At 37.0% G+C, this 12,377-nt stretch overlaps 1 protein-coding gene across 1 annotated transcript in view; it reads left to right on the top strand.

Annotated features, from left to right (window-relative positions):
• Nucleotides 1-12,377, top strand: part of LOC143171932 (rapamycin-insensitive companion of mTOR) — a 91,978-nt gene that overhangs the window by 51,744 nt on the left and 27,857 nt on the right. Inside the window, exons 15-19 of the mRNA XM_076361114.1 lie at nt 691-791; nt 3,266-3,428; nt 3,834-3,935; nt 6,486-6,532; nt 12,175-12,310. Of these exons, the coding sequence (XP_076217229.1) occupies nt 691-791; nt 3,266-3,428; nt 3,834-3,935; nt 6,486-6,532; nt 12,175-12,310 (549 nt within the window). The remainder of the gene's footprint in view (nt 1-690; nt 792-3,265; nt 3,429-3,833; nt 3,936-6,485; nt 6,533-12,174; nt 12,311-12,377) is intronic.

The following is a 12,377-nucleotide window of genomic DNA, read 5'->3' as shown; positions in this document are numbered from 1 at the left end:
ACTGACGTTTGAGTATGCTGCAAAGCATAGGTATTTTTTGGTTTTCTAAAGAGATGATTCACTAGTCTGAGATTACTTTATCAAAATATTGAACAAATATTTAATTTTAAGATATTGAAGTAATTTCTTTATCTTCATTATTCTTTAGTTTTCAAAAGTATTTGCACAAATACCAAAATTGTTTCCTGAAACCCAAATGTTTCCCAAAATAAAAGCCATTAAATGTCCAGTAACTTAGGAAGTTATGTTTATTTATCAGATAATTTTTTTGTGCAGAATCATTGGTAGTCAAAAGTATTGAATGAACATCATTAGCTTAAATTGTTTTTCTGATTTTAGGGTTTTTAGTACTTTTATACACATGATATAAGGATATCTGATGCTTTGCATGTTTTTGCATTTTAGAACTTTAAAAACCACCAAAATACAAATGAGAAGTCTCCGAAAGAAGGCTCTGAGTCCTAAAATTGTCTTAAGTTATTTTCAATTGTATTTCAGATTGATTAATTAGGTCAGATATTCAAAATGGTATGTGTAATTATTGCTCTGATGTTATGCAAAAGGTAGTTTTGTTATCATGCGTTTGTGAAAGTCTTGTGAAAAGTGGTAGATTCTTCAAATGCTGATCCTAAAGAGATGGCAGAAAATGTTGTAATAAGTTATTCTAACTAGTCTTCTGTTGTTGTTTAGGCAAACACAATCCTTCCTCATTCTCACAGCCATCACCTGCACTGCTTACCAACGCTAATGAATATGGCAGCATCTTTTGACATCATGAAAGAGAAAAGACTGTAAGAATTCTAAGTTACACTTAAAAGCGAAAATATGTACATCTCCTTTTCCCTCTGCAGTTGAGTGAAAACCTACATCATGAGTTCTCTGATGGTTGAAACCATTGCTGTCTTTATTTAAAAGAAAAATAGAATATAGAAATGCTCTGTGACACTTACTAGGGAAATAGTTTCCAGTGCATGATTCCAAAAGTGTGGTCTATTTACAGTAACAATTTAGAAATTCAGAAATTTGGAAAGAAAGTTTTGATAGTAGATTTCAGAACACTTTTGCATAGCTTGCAAGATTTTTTTTTTTTTTTTTTACACAGAATTTTTCTTAAATGTACTCTAAGGCACTGTTTGACCAAGCACCATCTGAGATATGTTCTGTGTGTTTGACCTCTCCATTGTTTCACACTTCTTTTTTGGCATTTTGATACAATTAAGCTTTCCAAACTAAAAAAGCCTGTACCAATTTTTTTCTTTTGGTGTTTATCTATAGCTAATTAAATAGTAATAGACCGAATCAGTGAATCATTATTAGTTGTGAACAAGAGCAAAAAATGTAATATTGGCATGGGGCTGTTTTTTAAACCTTTTTTTCTTCAGAAGAAAATGGTCATTGTAACAATAGTAATTATGTTAAAACTTTCCGGTGCATTTGTTTGAAGTTTGCACTGATAATTTTTTCAGTTCATTTCATTCCATTTAAATATAAGAATATGAACAGAAATTTTAAACAACTTCGTGCAGCATTCTGCAGTGGCATGTTAAGCAGCATTAGGAACTGTTTGGCACTCGTGGTAATCAAATGAGGTATATTTAGGCATCTGACTTGAAACAAATGTTTATAGAAGCTTTCTATTCCTCTTTGAATGAGAAATACCTGAATTTCGAAACTTTAAAAACTTGTGGGCATTTTATTTTATTTTCCTTATTTTTTAGAATTTCTCTATAAATTGCAAGATTAGTAGATGTAACCTCTGAAGTGCTGTATCATAAAATACCATCCCCTGGGTACTTCACACAATTTAAACCTCTTGAGGAAAGAAGTCAAATAATTTGATAGATTCCAGTGTCTTTAAAATGTTTTTCTGTAACTCGGTGATCTTACTTGCATTTCTTTGTAGAAGACCATTTAAATTGAGTGTGTTGGGTTTTTTGGTTTTTTTTTTCCTAATAGTAAATTATAGGAAATGTTTTTGTTAATTACTCTTGCCATTCCTGATCTGGTTTGTCAGATCAGTATTCTGATAAATGTATCATAACTTTGTATTTTGTCTTTCATTGTGTTGTCAGTGATAAATTACAGAAACTTTTCGAACTGCTACTGTGAAATGATAAATGCTGCTTGTAGAGTGCTTCCCAGAAACTTAATGCTCTTCTGCTTTTTAGTTTTGAAGGTTTCTTACATGTCACTAGAAGATTTTGATATGTGAAAACACAGTTATTTTTCAAAAAAAGCATATATGAAACTCCTTCACAAGGTATTCCACTTGGTCAAAGCTGTGGGAGGAGAGGAAGGATGAAGAGCAGAAGGGATATGTTTGTGGATTACTTGCAGGTTTTTTTGCTTTTTGGCATTTGTGGACATAACTGATAGTAGTAAGAAGTCCTGGTTTTGTTGGAAGAAAGTGATTTTGTAGATGTAGTATTTGTTATATTTGGGGATCTTGGTTTTGGTCAACACTCTGCATTGTTTCATACTCTGAAAAACCGTAAGCCCTGTTACGGATTAAATTTATGTAGTTTAGGTAGGCGACCAAATTCACAGATATTTGTTTGAAGAGAATACAAAAAACACACTCTTCTACCCGATGAGAATTTTTATTTATGGGGAAGAAAGGTAGACTTACCCTCCGCATTTTTTAGACTTCCTTATTTTATTTGCTCAGCAAATTACTTTTTTTTTGGCTACCATTATTTTGCAATTAACTGTTTCTGCCCATGTCAAATGTCATTTCTATTACTTCCTATATTTTCTTGGATAATTTCTTACATGTTGTTGCTGAGCTGTTTAGATATGAAGAGCAGGAAATATACTACTGATACTCCTGCCACCCTCTGGGGAGGGGAAGAGAATTTACAAGAAATACTTTGTTAGTCAAAGTTGAAGCTAGCCATCTCAACTTCACTGTAGAACGTTGATCTATTGTGACATCTCACAATACTTTATCAACTTTAAACTTTGCAATATCTTCTGTGAACTCTGAAAGGTACCACTAATTGCAGAGTAGAAGAAAAGTTATCAGTAAGGCTCATTCTTCAGTACTAGAAATTCTGAAAGAATTTTCTGTATAACTTCAGTACAAGACTGAGGGATATGGAAGTATGAAAACTTATATGAAGAAAATTATTTTCTTTTTATTGGCTTTGGAATTGTTGGTGAATTCTTTCTTGAGCTATGTTTATTTAACTCAAGATATAGCAGTGGCGCTCTTTAGTTGAATAACAGTTGTCCAAATACTGATTATAGTATTTTTTTCTATTAGACGAGCAAGTGCTGCACTCAACTGCTTAAAACGTTTTCACGAGATGAAGAAAAGAGGACCTAAACCTTACAGCCTCCATTTAGATCATATTATTCAGAAAGCGATCTCAACCCACCAAAAAAGGGATCAGTACCGTGTGCAGAAAGACATCTTTATTTTAAAGGTATTACCATTATTGATTTTTCAAAACTGAATTTGATTTTGTATTTTGGAGACTTAGATCCCACCCCCCAAGCTTCACTCTCTCATTTAATTCAGAGCCATTTATGTGATTTTTGTAGAATTTTTTTCATTTAATTTGTCTTGTAGCTACTTGTGGATACTATATTGTATTTCTAGAAATTGAGGAGTGAAATTACAATAATTTTTAATGCTTTTTATTCCCAATTATGATCTCTTACTATTAGATTTTGAATGCAGTACTATAACCATGCAATTTACTTTCAAATGCAAAATACTGTGGAGCATAGCCCTTTTAATGATTATTACATGAACAGTAAGTAAGTATATCATGTGACAAGACATGATGCAAGGAAACTTACTGTAGTTTTTTATGTCTGTATTCCAGGATACAGAAGAAGCACTTGTAATGAATCTTCGAGACAGCCAAGTTCTCAATCATAAAGAGAACCTCGAGTGGAACTGGAATCTGATAGGGACCATACTGAAGGTGAGCATAAAAAGGGCGTGATACTATTTCTATGAAATTTGGGGGGGGGAGAAAGTCTTCATTTCACATGTGAGCTTTGACTTTCTAATATCAATTCCATACTATATCCTATAATTGTTTTATTTCAGAAAATTAGGATCTCATGGGTTTAATCAGTGCTGATATAGTCTCTTTGTATACAACCCTTAAACTAGATAAAAAAATACACTACAGTTAAATTCACAAGTTTTTTAATAAGCATATATTAAATTTTATATAAAACTTTATTTGTATAGAAATAGACTTTATAGAATGAGATATAGTAACTTTAAAGTTGCTAATACTTTAGACTTCAGTCCAAACTACATAGGGATACTGCCTTGTTCACTTTCATAGCAGATTTTTTTTTTTTTTTAAATATACAACGTGCACTGAAAGTCAAGGCTGGAGGTGGGTTATAGATCAAGCTTCAGATGCTTAGACTGAGCCACATACGAAAACTTCAGTAGTATGTAGTCTTATTGTATGTTTTGAACTAATACAAATAGTCCCATAGCATCAAGTTCATTACACAATGAATTTGTTTTCACAAAATACAGGAAATATCTCTGACAGGGAGGGCATTATCTTAAATATATTTAATGTACAGCTTTTAAGGTACTGCCTCTTTTTTAAGCAGAGGACTTACTTTCTTTAAGTAAGAAAACTTTCTGACTGAGTACTTGGTATAGTCTTAGAGCCAAAATAGCTCCTGTCATTCTGTGCATCAAAGCCATCCTTCCATTGTTACCCCCAAGTAACGTTTTCTTACTGTCATCTTTACTGTGTTGTTATAAAGATGGCAAAAGTACAAAACAGGATTAATGGTGATAGACATAATCAAGATTATATTAAAAAAAAAAAAAAACCACAACAAAACAACAACAAAACAACCCCCCCCCCAAAAAAAATCCCCCTAAATATTTCTGTGCGTTTTTTCAGGGACTGATAAACTTGAGAGCGCAAGAATCTGTCTGGTATAAAGACCTGAACAGGTATATGACAGTAGCTTTGCTCCACCAAATTCCACTGTTTACAGACTTCTTACTGTAACACTACTAGACTACTAGATATCTATGATTATTAATCATAGATATTTTTACCTTTGATTCAGTATTAAAGATATTATCAAGAAACTGTTCTTCAGAATCTCACTTTTTAATTAGTCTGTGTAGTACTTTGACAATGGAAGTTTTATGTAGTTGACAACTAAGTTTTTTGGGGGGGGGGTTTGGTGTTTTTTTTTTTTTCTCCTCTGAAATTTAGGTCAAGCTGTCAGTTTCCCTGCTATCTCAGACCTCCCCTGCAGTATATTTTCTAGCATCCTGTCGAACAGTTCTAAATGTCTCAAAATCAGGGACTTCTGTCTTTCAGAATGAGAAGTTACTGTGGTTTTGGTTAAATTCTAACCACTTCCGTTCCTGTTAACATTATCTTAGCTTACGCTGGTGTTGTGCAGTTTATCAGAGTGGTCCATCTTTAGTCCCTGAATCATCAGGATCCAGATTCCAGTGTTTGGACTTCACCATCTCATGTGGTTACTCACCTCCCTCCTGTCTCAATCGCAACCTCACGGCTGTGGAGCATCAGCTTTCCTACCACCTCACTACTTGCATCTCATATGGTCCCTTACTGCCTTTTTTTACTTGCTCAGCTTGCTGTCTAAGCTGCTAAAATAGTAGCAAAAGTGGCAGTGGTCAAGACGGGAGGAATTGAGACTGTGTTAACAGTAGAGCTTCATACTTAATCTGGCACTGTGGGTTCAATGTTACTAGTGTAGTCAGTTTTACTAATCGTCAACTAGTGCACTATATGTCTTAATACTAGTATACCAATTGGAAATGTAGAACTGTATCGCTTAGGTAGGAAAGAAAAATGTTTGATGCACTTTTTTCCATCCCTTCCAAGAAGATACTAGTAGCAACAAAAATAAATCTAAAACCAAAGAGACAACAGATGGCTGTAAAAACAGAGGAAAATATAATATGAAGAAAGGACAGGTCCAAAAGAGAGTATTATGGCTTTGTGTGATCCTTCTTAAAATATCTTGCAAAGTATCAACAGAGTATCAAAAATACCATTTTAATAAGCAGTATTTAAGTGAACTATAACAGAAAAATGATTATTTTTAAAACAAATTGGGTTAATAGCGAAAACAACAACAACAAAACCCGATTTCCCTGTTACGCGTATCAAAATTTGTTTGCTATTTGCAGAGAAGAAACAGCAAAATTGTTTCTTTCATTAGCATGTCATAGTTTGCTGTTTTCATTAGAATTATGGACTTGTACACATAGCATGCACCTGATTTTCCCTGTCCTTCTCTAGAAAATAATAGAACAGTTCTTGGAGCAAGAATGTGGGCTTTTCAATAAAATAAGGGGTTATTTTATAGGTAACATTAGATGCAAGAAAACTTACACTTCTAATTATTAGGTGAATAGAACCATAATAGAAATGACTAAATTTTAGTGACTAATCAAGGACTGATGTACAAGTTTCATATAATGCTATATTTGCTGTTTTTTCTAGTGGCCAAATGTAAATCTAAGGAACTATAAAGATGAACAATTGCACAGGTATGTAAAAATTACACAGACTTCGTTTGAAGAAAGAAATTTGGAAAAACTGGACTTTAACGTTGCAATAAACTGTTGCTTGATGTGTCACATTTCTAAAACTTAATCTATAGATAAGCAGCAAAAATGAAAATTTAGATAATTAGGTTGCAATGTTTGCTTTAAATAAACAAGTCTTTAAGCTGTAGTGGTTTCTTTTCTGTGCACAGATACTTTATATATTTACTCCCTAAACAAGAAACATATCAGCTTTGCAAATGCCCTATTTCATTTTAAACCTTAAAGTATTACCTCTTTGATATTTCCTACATTAGTGTTTCATGTCAGCACTTGACAAATTTTGACAGAATAGGTCTACAGTTGTACAGTTAGAGTTACAGCTTTCATCAAAAACCAAGTGGAAGTTAGTTCTAGTTGTTATTAATGGCAAGGGAAGCATGCGTGATTTCAAAAGACAATCAGTACAGCTCTGATTCCTTTCATGTCTGTTGGCATTAAGGCATTTTGATTACTTTTGTGTATGTGTGGTAATAGTGTTACTAATTAGTTCTTGGATGTCACTTTTAACATGCATTTCAGAAACTGATTTGATTAAACAAACTACTTTTGAAGAGTAGTTCTGTATTTGTAGGCATGGAAAGCTACTTCTACGTGAATTTGAGGAAAAACCTAAAGCTAAAACGTATCCTGAAAGGCTCATGCTGCATCATTTTAAATTTTTACTAAAAAGTAATCAGGCAACTTTTATATAGTGTTCCCAGCATAAGTGATAGTCCCATTGTAATCATAGTCATAATTTAATTTTGCATTTGTGTATTTTTCTGATTTTGTTTCTTTCCTCCCCCCTTCCCTAAACAATTAATTGCTAATCTATACTTTGTGGTTGTCCTGGTTTTGGCTGGGATAGAGTTAATTTTCTTTCTAGTAACTAGTATAGTGCTGTGGTTTGGATTTAGGATGAGAATAATGTTGATCACACACTGATGGTTTAGTTGTTGCTAAGCAGTGCTTACACTAGTCAAGGACTTGTCAGCTTCTCATGCCCTGCCAGCGAGAAGCTGGAAGTGGGCACGGCCAGGACAGTTGACCCCAAACTGGCCAAAGGGCTATTCCATACCATGTGACGTCATGCTCAGTATATAAGCTGGGGGGAGTTAGCCGGGGGAGGGGTGACCACTGCTCGGGAACTGGCTGGGCATTGGTCGGCAGGTGGTGAGCAATTGCGTTGTGCATCACTTATTTTGTATATTCTTTTATCATCATTATTATTATTCCTTTCCCTTCCTTTTCTGTCCTATTAAACTGTCTTTATCTCAACCCACAAATTTTTAATTTTTTTTTTTTCTTTCTCTGATTCTCTCCCTCATCCCACTGGGATGTGTGGGCTGTGTGGTGTTTCGCTGCCTGCCGGGTTAAACCACAACAGTCCTTTTGGTGCCCAACGTTGGGCACGAAGGGTTGAGATAACGACAGATCTGACCAGAGCATGTTAAGGCAAATTTGTTATAAGCATTCATCGTATTGGTTTAATAGTCGCTGGTCACAATGTTAATTAATTCACTCTCAAAGTTGTTGTGCTGGCTCTCAAAGTTGTGTTATGTAACACCTTACTTGCTGTATATGTTCCCTGTTGTGCTGTCTATCACCTCTGGGAGCTGGATCGAGGATATCATTTTGCTGCACTGTGTAACACTACTGGTTTATGATGCGATAAAATTATTGGTCATGAGACTAACTTCTGTATTTGTACTTCTGTATTTGTACTCAGCATTGCCATCATCTCCATAGCTCGGGAGCCACCTTTCAGAAACTATTAATAATTACACCTTTTACCTTTTCTCCTCAGGGAACCAATCTATGGGGGAGATGTGGGGGGACACTTTCCCCCACTCCTTCACCTTCCCTTTCTTCTTCAGGCTAGTTACAACAGCTCTTGAGAATTCTGAATATCCTTGGGATGTTCAAACCAGCATGGTCCTATTGCTATGTCTCCTGAATGTGGTTCAGGTCTTCTGTAAGGTTAAACAATTAAGAATACTGTCCAGTGATCAACCCCGGTGACAGGCACTGTGGCTACTCCAACCCTAGCAACGAGCACTGCAGCTGAACCAGAGAACCAACCCGTGCCGGTATCAGTTGCCCCTATACACAAGAAGAAATACAGAAGAAAATCAACTCGTTTAGTAAGGGATGAAGGTGAACCAGGGCCATCATGAGAACAGGAGGAGGAAGAGGCAGAACCCATAAATGAGATGGTAACCACCCGATCCCTATCCCTGAGTGAGCTGCGAGATATACGAAAAGATTTCAGTCGTCATCCAGGCGAGCATGTTGTCGCCTGGCTGCTCTAATGCTGGGTTAATGGGGCCAGTAGCCAGGAATTGGAGGGTAGGGAAGCCAAGCAGCTGGGATCCCTTTCCAGGGAAGGGGGCATTGACAAAGCAATTGGAAAAGGGGCACAAGCCCTCAGCCTCTGGAGGCGACTCCTGTCAGGCGTGAAGGAAAGGTATCCCTTCAAGGAAGATGTTCTATGTCACCCAGGCAAGTGGACCACCATGGAGAGGGGTATCCAGTACCTGAGGGTATTAGCTGTGCTGGAGGTGATTTATGATGACCTGAACAATGAACAACTATTCAGAGATCCAGATGAAGTGAAGTGCACACGACCTATGTGGTAGAAGTTTGTACAGAGCGTACCATCATCATATGCCAACTCATTGGCAGTAATGACTTGGACAGATGGAGAGGAACAAACGGTGGATGAATTGGTTGGCCAACTCCAGCAATACAAAGAAAGTCTCTCTTCCTCCCTATGGGCCTGCATCTCGGCTGTAGAGAAACTGTCCCGGAAGGTCCATCAACTCAAAGAGGATAGGTCCTACTCCCTGCCTGCACGGACCAGTATCTCGGCCATTAGGAACAAGCGTCCCTCTGCTCAAGAGAGATGATATAGTGGATATACACCACGGGCCACCCTGTGGTTTTACCTGCATGACCACGGAGAGGACATGAGGAAGTGGGATGTAATATCTGCCTCGACCCTAGAGGCACGGGTATGCGAGTTGCAAGGAAAAACAATCACAGAAAGGGGGTTCTTCCAGGAAAAATGCTGCTCCAGTTTCCAGTGGGCAGTTCCCCAGACAGAGTAGAAGGGCTGATCCTACTTCCGATCTCAATAAAGGGACTTTTGATTCGCATTTACAAGAAGTGAGTAACGGATACTATGACCAGGACTAGAGGGGCCCTGCCTCCAGCCAGGTGGAGGAAAGGGACAACCGGGTTTACTGGACTGTGTGGATTCGGTGGCCTGGCACATCAGACCCACAGGAGTAGAAGGCTCTAGTAGACACTGGTGCACAGTGTACCCTAATGCCATCAAGCTATAAAGGGGCAGAACCCATCTGTATTTCCGGAGTGACAGGGGGATCCCAACAGCTAACTGTATTGGAGGCTGAAGTGAGTCTAACTGGGAATGAGTGGCAGAGGCACCCCGTTGTGACTGGCCCAGAGGCTCCGTGCATCCTTGGCATAGACTACCTCAGGAGAGGGTATTTCAAGGACCCAAAAGGGTACCAGTGGGCTTTTGGTAGAGCTGCCTTGGAGACAGAGGGAATTAAACAGCCGAAAAGAATTACTTAGCAAATCCGGTGGTTTATAATATTGCTTCTCAAGGAAAATCTGCAGTCCTGGCTGTGACATTCATCCACTTCTCTACCTACCTACCTGGGACAGTGTTCCCTTTTCCCTGGCTTTGTGCTGCACTCAAGCATTGTTCAGTGCCTAAATAATTTAATTCTGAATAAATTCAGAAAAACTAGGATTGAGTTACTGTAAAACTTACAGCTGGCTGATCATTTCTACAGTATTGTGGGTTAGATGCTTTAATGGCTTTAAAATGCTGTTGTTCTTGTTTAATTATAACTAATTAACCCCCAAATCTCTCTAGTTTCAATGCTGATCATAAAAAATTTTCAGCCACTTTGTTTTTGAAGTGTAAATTTTTTTTGTCCTTCCAGAAGATGATTATTTTTTTCTTTTACTGTTAGTGTTTTTGTGATGATCTTATGGCTGTTAAAGTGAAATTCAATTTTTTTATATAGATCCCTTCATTTCATAGAGATACAGTTAATGCAGTGTGTATATGTACATGTATATACATATATATACACTCTTAAGTATACAGGTGTATATATACACTCATATATAAATGTGTGTGCTAATATAGAGTTAATTTTCTTCCTAGTAGCTGGTACAGTGCTGTTTTGGATTTAGGATGAGAACAATGTTGATAACACACTGATGTTTTAGTTGTTGCTAGGTACTGCTTACACTAGCCAAGGAATTTTTAGTTTCCCATGCTCTACCAACTGAGAAGGCTGGAGGTACACAAGAAGCTGGGAGGGGGCACAGCCAAACTGGCCAAAGGGACATTCCATACCATGTGTCGTCATGCTCAGTACATAAACTGGGGAAAGCTGGCCGGGGGGGCCGCTGCTCGGGGACTGGCTGGGCATCGGTCGGCGGGTGGTGAGCAATTGTACTGTGCATCACTTGCTTTGTGTATTCTTCTTATTATTATTATTAGTAGTAGTATTTTATTTTATTTCAGTTATTAAACTGTTTAACTGTTTTTATATCAACCCATGAGTTTTCTCACTTCTACTCTTCCGATTCTCTCCCCCATCCCACCGGGGGTGGGGAGAGTGAGCGAGCGGCTGTGTCGTGCTTAGTTGCCAAGTGAGGTTAAACCACAACAATATAGTACATTTATTGCTAATAACCCAGAATAGAATACACTTCATTTGACGAAATTTCAAGAAGCCCTCAGATTTCCGTTATAATTGGTCTTGTGTTTGGCGTTCAGATACTGGCTTACTTTCACTTTTTTAAACTAAAGGCAGTGCTTTAGTTACGCTTCCTTAATGCTTGACATATCTACGTTCAGGCATAACATTCTGTGTTCTTTTAAAGTGCAAATGTGTTTATTTTTTGACTAAGAATTGACGAGGTGAAGCTCTTTGCTGAATATTTATTCCTGCAATGCAAAATTCAAGCTATATTGCTCACCGTGGTTTCAGATATCTGTGTGAGAGTCTGCGTTTGCAATCACTGTGTTATGCTTCAGAAATGCTTAAGTGAGGTGAATGAAAATACTGTTGCTGAATAAATATGGCTTTTTTTCTGGCAGAACATAAAAAAATTTTTTCACAGTAGTGTTAACTATTATAGCTAAAGAAAAGTCATGTCACAAATATTAAGACAGACTCTTCTTTAGGTCTTTGTAAGTCTAGATAGTATAGTCTTTGTAACTCACCACAGGATAAATTACAGCATAGTAAATTATAAGCATGAGAATGAGAAGGAAGCTATGGTTTCTAAGAGCATAGCGATTTTGAGTTCCTTTGCTTATTTTAAGTCATGGCATAGAAAACCCTTTATAACAAACAGTACAGCTGCATCTCTGAAATCTTGTCTGGATAGACTCATTACTGATATCTGCTACTCTCTTTTAATAACTTTTGAAAATTTATTGCCAATAAGTTAATTTAGTGATAAAATATCTTTTATACCAGCATCATTTTGTAATGTGAGACTGTCCTTGTCTTACTGAAAAATAACAAATTCTTTTTTACTTTCCATAGGTTTGTAAGGAGATTGCTGTATTTTTACAAGCCTAGCAGTAAACTGTATGCCAACCTGGATCTGGACTATGCCAACGCTAAGCAGCTCACTGTGGTGGGTTGTCAGTTTACTGAATTTCTTCTTGAATCAGAAGAGGTAAGAAATTTTCAGCTACAAGACTGGAGATAGAACGAGTAGTGCTGCTGTATGCCACTTAGAGGAA

This window comes from Aptenodytes patagonicus, chromosome W (genome assembly GCF_965638725.1).
Source record: "Aptenodytes patagonicus chromosome W, bAptPat1.pri.cur, whole genome shotgun sequence".
Lineage (NCBI taxonomy): Eukaryota > Metazoa > Chordata > Aves > Sphenisciformes > Spheniscidae > Aptenodytes > Aptenodytes patagonicus.
The sequence above is the reverse complement of the archived record's forward strand: the minus strand, read 5'-3'. Positions and strand labels throughout refer to the sequence as shown.